Source organism: Rutidosis leptorrhynchoides, chromosome 9 (assembly GCF_046630445.1).
Source record: "Rutidosis leptorrhynchoides isolate AG116_Rl617_1_P2 chromosome 9, CSIRO_AGI_Rlap_v1, whole genome shotgun sequence".
In the NCBI taxonomy this organism is placed as follows: Eukaryota; Viridiplantae; Streptophyta; class Magnoliopsida; order Asterales; family Asteraceae; genus Rutidosis; species Rutidosis leptorrhynchoides.
This window is the reverse complement of record NC_092341.1, coordinates 86,265,690-86,275,545: the sequence shown is the minus strand read 5'-3', so window position 1 is coordinate 86,275,545 and position 9,856 is coordinate 86,265,690. Positions and strand designations below refer to the sequence as shown.

General features: G+C 33.4%; 1 protein-coding gene across 1 annotated transcript in view; it reads right to left on the bottom strand.

Moving 5' to 3' along the window:
* Window positions 1–758: 758 nt before the first annotated feature.
* LOC139867484 (BRI1 kinase inhibitor 1-like) overlaps window positions 759–9,856 on the bottom strand; it is a 227,044-nt gene continuing 217,946 nt past the window's right edge. Inside the window, exon 2 of the mRNA XM_071855850.1 lies at window positions 759–889. Coding sequence (XP_071711951.1) covers window positions 888–889 — 2 coding nt within the window. The 3' untranslated portion in view covers window positions 759–887. The remainder of the gene's footprint in view (window positions 890–9,856) is intronic.

Below are 9,856 nucleotides of genomic sequence, written 5' to 3'. Positions count from 1 at the left end.
TTTGAGCTAAAATTTTCAAATCTGAAACCCACCAACCCACAAAAATATTTTGCAAACACCGGTGAAGGGTTATTCCGGAAAACCTGTCTAGGGTAAAATCTAGCATGAATTTTCAAAAGATCAAATGTTTTTATAAAGATCCAATTTCCTAACGGATCTAAATTTTCATAGTCATGTGGGACTGTAAACCACAAATGCTACTATCATTGTTTATACCGCCGTATCAAAATCACTGATGTACAAAGTGTGAAGAATAAAGAAGTGATTCTAGTGTGTTTTATTTCAAGACTGTATTGCTTGAGGACAAGCAACGTTCAAGTCTGGGGATATTTGATAGTGCTCCAAATGAACATATATTTAGTATCAATATCCCTCCGATATGTAAAGATTTCAGTTGCAATTGTTCCATTTTCATGTAATATTCATTTATATTAAATAAGTGCGAAGACAAAAGGCGAAAACAACGAATTGAAGACGCAAAGGTCCAAAAAGCTCAAAAGTACAAGATACAATTAAAAAGGTTCAATTTATTGATAAGGAACGTCTAAAAATGACAAGAGTACAAGTTACGAAACGCAAAGTACAAAATATCTCAGCGTACGCAAGGACGTTCGAAAATCCGGAACCGGTACATGAACCAACTCTCAACGCTCGACGCAACGGAAAAAAAATTACGAGTCTACTATGTATATAAATATAATATAATATATAAATAATTATAAAAATTATTTATATATTATATATATTTAAATAAAAACCGTCGGCAGCCTTGGATCTTGAACTTGTGGGCTGGTTTTGGAACCTCCGCGACTTGCGGAGCTGGAAGGCCAAAATGGCCGCAACTCGCGGAGCAGTGAATTTCAGTTCTGGCTATAAAAGCTCTCGAGTTCTGCATGTAAAATAAATAATAATAATAATAATAATACTCCCTAGTATAATATAAATAAATATATATGTATATATAGTATAGATTAGTGTTATATTAGATTAGTTTGGGTTATGTAAAAGTTATTTTTACGGGTTTTTAAAGTCGGAGCTCTGTCCGTGTAACAATACGCGATAAATAATCAATGTAAGCTATGTTCTCCTTTTTAAATTAATGTCTCGTACTTAAGTTATTATTATGCTTATTTGAGCCAAAGTAATCATGATGTTGGACTAAATATTAAAGACGGGGTAATTGGGTTTTGTACCATAATTGGGGTTTGGACAAAAGAACGACACTTGTGGAAATTAGACTATGGGCTATTAATGGGATTTATATTAAATTAACGATACCTCGTTAATTTAATATAAAGGTTATGATTTGACGTATCTATATATAACCACATACGCTTAATCGGACACGATGGGCGGGATATTTATAAGTACGAATTATTGTTCATTTGACCGGACACGGGGATGGATTAATAGTCAATGGACTCATTAAAACAGGGGTGGATTACATTCAAGGGTAATTGGTGTAATTGTTAACAAAGTATTAAAACCTTGGTTTACACACAGTCGATAACCTGGTGTATTCATTAAGCAAAGTATTAAGACCTTGTTACAGTTCGAATCCCCAGTTAGTTGGAATATTTGACTTCGGGTATAAGGTTAAATTTGCCGAGCAGTTTATAATTATGACCGATGAACTATTATGGACAAAAACCAGATAGGTTTCAAATACATCCAGGACAAAGGACAATTAACCCAAGACAATAAATTAAAATCAAAACGTCAAATATCATGGTTACGGAAGTTTAAATAAGCATAATATATTTTATTTCATATTTCCTCGTACTTTTATTTATTGTCATTTTAATTATTGTTATTTATTTTATATTATTATTTAAATATCGTCATTTACTATACGCTTCGCTTAAAATATAAATCGACAAACCGGTCATTAAACGGTAAACCCCCTTTTATATATTATTATATATAATTATATATATTTTGTACAAATATAGTTGTTTAAAAATATAGTGTGCAATAAGCCCGCTCCCTGTGGAACGAACCGGACTTACTAAAAACTATACTACTCTACGATTAGGTACACTGCCTATAGTGTTGTAGCAAGGTTTAGGTATATCCCATTCTATAAATAAATAATTAAAACTTGTGTAATTTGTAACGTATTTCGTAGTAAAATATAGTACTATTTCGTACCCCCACGCTACATCATCAGGTATAAACAATGATATTAACAATAGAACCATGGTTAAAGGTGGGTGTGTCATCCACAGTTGCCTCGGGTTTAGGTCAACGACACTTGCAATCAAATAGCCGATTTACTTTCGGTTTCCAAAGCAAAGTGCACATTTGAAAGGCGGTTTACAGTCCCACATGACTATAAAAATTTAGATCCTTTAGGAAATAGGATCTTTATGAAAACATTTGATCTTTTGAAAATTCAATCTAGCTTTTACCCTAGATAAGTTTTCTGATTTGATCCATCATCGGTGTTGCAAAATATATTTGTGCATCAATATTTTGGCTAAAACTTTTAGGTTCGTGTAATCCACTGCTATCCCGGTATCGGAAAGCACACATCCAGTTTACTTGTTCCGTATATTACCTTTCGGTAAACTACCGTCCGGTTGTAAAGGAAAGCGATGAACAAGAAACTGTTAAGGCAATGTCCCGTGACATGCAGATGATTATGGTCTTATTAACGTGTCGGATACTAGAACTATCCTTGGTAGGAGCGATAGTAAAGATCATCCTATAATTTTTCGGTCTGGCACAAGGTCCTGTCTCCGACCATGCTATGCAACCACCGTTCTTACGGTTGACACCCGATTTGGTTCAGGTGACCTAATGAATTCCAGGTGAATTTCTTAGGATTTTACGTTCAATGGTAATGAACGCATTGAAAATGGATTTTCAGAAAACAAATCGGTTTGTATTTTTGATCAAAATATTTTCTCGTTCAAGCTCGAGTTTAGATATCATCGAATTCCATGAGTTTGAATTCTCAATCTTTAAGGTCAATCTCTAGGATTGAGTATTATCAGTATTAAAAGCTGATTTTTAATCTTTAAGGAGATTATCCTTTTCTGGGGATCTGATTCATTAGTCTTATCAAGCTAATTTGCACGGTGCCTCCCCATTGTACGAGATAAATCCTTCTCATGGTTAGGATAAATCTGACCACTTGGCGACCCTGTTTGATGCTGAGGTCCGTGGATTTCCAGCCGATTTTAGTGATGACTTTTCTAGATTTTTCGTCAACCTACAGCTGGTCTGGACGACAACTTCTTGACCTAAATCAAGAAGCGTGTGTCTTTTTCGGAAGACTTTACTTCCTTCAAATGATGGAATTGATTCATCGTGTAGATCCATCTTTCTTTCAAATGTATTACAGTAAACCGGGTAAAACTGATTAGTATCGTCCAAAGCAAAAGTACCTGCAATAATCTTGTACAAAAATATGTGATATATGTTTTAAATTGAATAACTTGGTACATTCTTCCCACACTTAGTTTCTTTCTTTCCCTTTTTATTTTCTTCTATTTCATTTTAAATGAATTCAAGCGTTTTAGGGTGTTTCTCAATTTATGTCCTTTTCGAGATAACGATAATTTCGGTATTATCACCTAGTTTTCATCGTTCATAAATATGTATAAACATGATTTTGAGTTCATTTAATTGAAAAATTTTCAAATTTTCACAAAATTTGGCAAATAAACTAAGTGTAAACCAGAGAGAATTTATAACCCTTCCCCACACTTGAGATCATGCAATGCCCTCATTTGCATGAAATCAGACTATAATTATAAATTCATGAGGGTGATTAGTGTAGAAAAGTGATTAAAAATACCCAGTTTGTAAGCATATTATTTTACATCACATTTGATATTTTGCGCCTTGTCATCAAAATTAGTAGCTTTTTGTTGAACTTAATGACAGTCTTTGAAAGTGCGCTGTTTTATCCTGTTGTGTACATAACATAAAATACAAACATATATACATATATATTTTTGAAGTTTGGTTTATAACCCCACTTTTCAAAAATTTATAAAGTATAATATTTTTGGCATACTTTAAATCAATAAAATTAAAAATAATGATAACAAAATTTGTCGCCCCGCCCTCGGGTAAAGCAATTTCGGCTCAACGACCTAGTCTTTAACTCACGACGAATTTTAGAAATCATTTTTTCAACTTAATGAATTAAAGTAAATTTTGTTTTTAAAAACTTAAATTAAAATGCATATTAATTTCATAAAAAAACCTACAAAACAAAAATTCAGAATGGAGGGAGAAAACTAGTTCTTTAGTGTCTGCTAGCGGAAAAGACCAATCGGGTTCCATTCTCGGAACTACACGAGAACAGAACAACTAACTCTAGATAGCATTTTCTTTTTAGAACATTTGAATCTCCCCACACTTAGGTAGCCGTGGTGTCAAAATTGTGATTAACTTCATCGTTAATTTCTCTTGGTCCATAATCAACTTGCATATCCGTGACTTTTTCTTTAAGCCATTGGTCGGATTCCTGTGTAATATCCACAATTTCAACTAGTTTCTCCTTTTCTTTAGGTGATAGATTGGATACTAACCGGTTACATAACTTAAAGTTCCCCTTGGTTTTAGCATCGCGAATCCGTTTAATAAGTTTCTTCATTGAACTATTAATAACGGGATCATTTAATTTCGTATCAACAACGGGGTTCTTTGTTATCATGTCATCATTAGGTGTTACTTCATTTTCCCCACACTTAGGCGTTTCATTATTGCTAAGTATTACCGTTGGAGTTGGTAAAACAACATGGTTCTTACCAATCGTTTTTGCTGGTTCAACGGTTTTGGCTGGTGGAGATTTAGACTTTCGAATCATAAAGGTGATCGATTTGTCACCACTTTTAAGTGTCATTCTTCCATTTCCTACATCAAATAACGCCTTGGTGGACGCTAAGAATGGCCGACCTAAAATTAGAGGAATGTTAGGGTCCTCTTCTATGTCAATGACAATAAATTCAACTAGAAAGGTTAAATTGCCTACTTGAACGGGTAGGTTGTCAGCAATTCCAACTGGGTGCTTAATGGTTTGATCAAAGAGTCGAACACTCATATCCGTTGGACTTAACTTACCTACACCTAATCTCTTATATAAGGAAAGAGGCATAACACTTACACTTGCACCTAAATCTGCTAGTGCATCATACATGACACAATCACTAAGTAGACAAGGAACAATAAATTCACCCGGATCACCTACCCTAGGTGGAGGTTTTGGTGGAACTGTATTCACCGGGTTTATCTTTACGGTTTTTGTTTCTTGTACTTTCTTATTCTTTTTCTTCTTCTTCTTTCCAGAAGTATCACAATCTTTATTACTTATTACTTGCTCATACTCAACTCCTTTTCTTGGAAACGGGATGCGTGGTTTGTATGGTGTCACCACTGGCTTTACATACTCGGGTGGTGGTGGTGTAACTTCTTCATTGTTACTCACATCTAAAACCTTCCCATCTTCTGATGCTGGTTTTTCAGAATTTGTTGAAACCATATTAACATTTTCATTCCGAGGATTTACTTCAGTATTACTCGGTAGCTTTCCTTGTTTCCTTTCACTCATCATGCTAGCAAGAGTACCTACGTGTTTTTCTAGATTCAAAATGGAAGCTTGTTGAGTTCTTAATGACTGATCAAACCTCTCATTCGTTTGGGTTTGAGTTTCAATAAATTGTGTTTGAGATTCAATCAGCTTTGCCATCATTTCTTCTAGATTTGGCTTTTTCTCTTCGGGTTGTTGTGGTGGTTTATACAAGCTAGGTCTTTGTTGATTGAAAGTGTTGTTTTGAGTCGGTTGGTTATTCGGACCTTGTTGGTTATACCAGTTATTTTCGGGTCCTTTTGGATTGTAAAGAATGTTTTGATTTCGATTTAAGTTTAGCCTTGGCGGTTGATAATTATTTTGATAATTATTTCCAGGCCTTTGGTTCATATAGGAAACATTCTCTCGTTGTTCCAATGTTGGTTCAATGTGACAATATTTCAATAAGTGTGGTCCACCGCATAGCTCACAACTGATTCGTATTGCGTGAATATCTTTATTCATCTTTTCCATTCGTCTTTCGAAAGCATCTATTTTTGCGGAAACGGAATCAAAGTCATGGCTAGAATCAGCTCTAGCCGCTTTAGATGATCGAAAGATATCTTTTTCTTGGTGCCACTCATGTGAGTGGGATGCTGTGTTATCAATAATTTTGTAAGCTTCAGTTGCGGTTTTCTTCATAATGGATCCACCAGCAGTTATGTCGATGTCTTTTCGTGTGGCGATGTCTACGCCTTTATAGAAGATTTGTACTATTTGAAAAGTATCTAATCCGTGTTGAGGACATCCTCTCAACATCCTTCCGAATCTTGTCCACGCCTCATATAATGTTTCATTTGGATTTTGCGCGAACGTAACAATTTCTCCTTGAAGTCTCACGACTTTGGATGCCGGAAAAAATTGTTTAAGAAATTTTTCAACTAAAACATCACATGTGTCAATCGCCCCTTCAGGTAACGATTCTAACCAATCTTTGGCTTCTCCCTTTAAAGTCCAGGGAAATAACATGAGATAGATTTGTTCGTCTTCCACTTCTCGGATTTTGAATAGTGTACAAATTCTATTAAACGTACGAAGATGTTCGTTTGGGTCTTCATTCGGCGTACCACTATATTGGCACTGATTAGTTACCATGTGTAGAATTTGTCCTTTAATTTCATAATCTGGAGCATTAACTTCTGGTTTAATAATGGCGTGACCTTGGCCAGTGCGCTTAGCTCTCATTCGTTCTTCCATACTTAGAGGTTCTAGATTTTCCATGATTGGATTTGTTGTATCCGAATCACTAGAGGATTCTGATTTAACGGTTTGGTGTTCAGGATCTTGGAATTGTCCTTGAATATCTTCCGGGTTCTTAGTTGTGAAATCGGGTTCAAAAGATGGATTATCGAAAATTTGAATTGGAGTACTTGGTCGACTAGATGACGATTCTAAAGAAAAATCAACGGCGGCGATATTTGTTAAACGATGTCTTGATCGAGTTACAGGTGGTGAACGTATGAAAGGTGGTGAACGTTTTGCTCGGTGCATTCACTGAATATCCTATTAGTTTTAAAAAGGAAAGAAAAATTATAATAAGTTATCCAATTAATAGACTTTTCTGATTTTGCTCACGTTTCGAATAGCCAAAAGATGCAGCAGAGGGGCAGGATTCGTTTGGTCTCAATATAATTGAGTACTGTTTGGCTCCAATAACCCGGTCCACGTACAAATCCAACTATTACTACGAACCAGAAAATTTTGATGTCTATCAATTTAACCACTTAAAATAAATTTTCGTAATTTTAAGAAATTTAGAGAAGAAGTAGAAAAAAATCTAAGTCCTAAAAACTAGAATGGCGAGAAATAAGAGAGAAAAAGAGTGCGCGTCGAAAAGTGTCGAAAAATGAAAAAGACGAAGAGTGGTTTGTAAACACGCGGTTAATCCAACCTTATAACGATCACTATCTTAAAATTAAAGCTACAAATGGAGATCACTAATTGGAATTGTAATTGATACATAGGTAAACGCGTCGAAAAATAAAAATAAGAAAATAGCGCGAAAAATGGCGTCGCAAAATTCTAAAGCACCTAAAACTTAGTCTAAGGAATAAGCACTTAAGGGATTTTACGGCAAAGCCAAAAAATTCTAGAAGTAAAAATAACTATGGCAAAACTAAACTTAATACTAAAAGTTGCGAATATAGTCTAAAAATCTAAAGGTAATAAAACTAAAAAAAAACATTTTTTTTTTATAGACAAAATCTTAAAAAAAAATATTTTTTTTTTAAAATATATTTTTTTTTTTAGATACGTTTTTTGTTTTTTTTTTTTTACGTTTTTTTTTTTTTTTTTTTTACGTTTTTTTTTTTTTTACGTTTTTTTTTTTTTTTTTTTGCAAATATAAATTAAAAATAGCTGCGCCAAAAACTTGATGTTGTAGCGTGAGGGTACGAAATAGTATTATTTTTAATACAAAATACTACAAAATATGACACAAGTTTTATTAATTTACGGATGGGATATACCTAAACCTTGCTACAACACTATAGGCAGTGTACCTAATCGTAGAGTAGTGTAGTTTTTAGTAAGTCCGGTTCGTTCCACAGGGAGCTGGTGATACTTACTATATTTTTAACTATATTTATACAAAATATATATAATTATATAAGTAGTAATATTATTATAAAAGAGGGGTTTTACCGTTTAATGACCGGTTTGTCGATTCTATATTTTAAGCGTAAAGATAAATGACGATAATTAAAGTGCGTAAAATAATGACAATAAATAAAATGACAGTAAATAAAATTGCGAGTAATAAAATGACAGTAAATAAAGATACGATGAAAAATATAATAAAAGAATTATGCTTATTTAAACTTCCGTAATCATGATGTTTGACGTGTTGATTTTAATTTATTACCATGGGTTAATTGTCCTTTGTCCTGGTTTATTTGATACGTCTATCTGGTTTTTGTCCATAATAGTCCATCGGTCATAAATATAAAGTGCGAGTATCCTCGTCAAATTACCCTTATACCCGAAGTCAAATATTCCAACTGATTAAGGATTTAAACTGTGACGCAGTTATCACTTCTGTCAACAATTACACCAGTTACCACTGTATGTAATCCACCCCTGTTTTAATTAGTTTATGAATATTAATTCATCCACTTGATCAGAATGAATAATCAATTACCCAACCCAATTGATTAATTAAATGATTATAACAGATTCCATATGAACGTCACTAAATAGGACAACCATAATCATTATTAATTATTAGGTTAATTAATTTGAAGATAGGTTCGACAGACTCCAATGAGTTGTCACTCAATTAGACAATACCCCCCATCTATTAATAGTCAATAGTCCAATTTCCACAAGTGTCGTTCTTTTGTCCAAACCTCAATTATGGTACAAAGCCCAATTACCCAATTTTAGTAATTAGCCCAACATCATGATTACTTCGTTTTAAATAAGCATAATAATAACTTAGCTACGAGACATTAATGTAAAAAGGTTGAACATAACTTACAATGATTAAAAATAGCGTAGCGTTACACGGACAGAATTTCGACTTACACACTCAAACGATCTCTATCATAAATCTTATTATTATCATAATTTAAAATTAAAATTAAGATTATTGTTATATCTTATTAAGTTAACATTATGATAGAGATATAGAATATAGATATTGATAATAGATAGATGGATCGATATATAGATTTAGGATAAAAAATGTATATTTCAATTGATCGTTACATAGCCTTTTATAGGCGAAATTAGAAATTGAATTTTCATTTACGACCCCTGAACTATGCTCAATTAACAACTTTTTATTATTTAATATTATTCTTATTATGAATTATTTAAATATTATATTTTATTCTTGTGCATAGTTGACTCGTAATTTTTACACCGTTGCGTCGAGCGTTGAGAGTTGGTTCATGTCCTGGTTCCGGATTTTCGAACGTCCTTTCGTACAATTTTATATCGTGTACTTTGCGTTTTGTAACTTGTACTCTTGTCATTTTTAGACGTTCTTCATCAATAATTTGAACCTTTTTGATTGTATCTTGTACTTTTGAGCTTTTTGGACCTTTGCGTCTTCAAATCTTCGTTTTTGCCTTTTGTCTTCGCACTTATTTAAAATAAACGAATATTACTCGAAAATGGAACAATTGCAACTAAAATCTTGTCTTTCTTGGGGGATTTTGCTATGAAATATATGTTCCTTTTTAGCCTTATCAGGTATGTACTGTGACGACCCGGAAATGTCCGACCAAATTTAAACTTGATTCTTATATGATCTCAACACGATAAGTA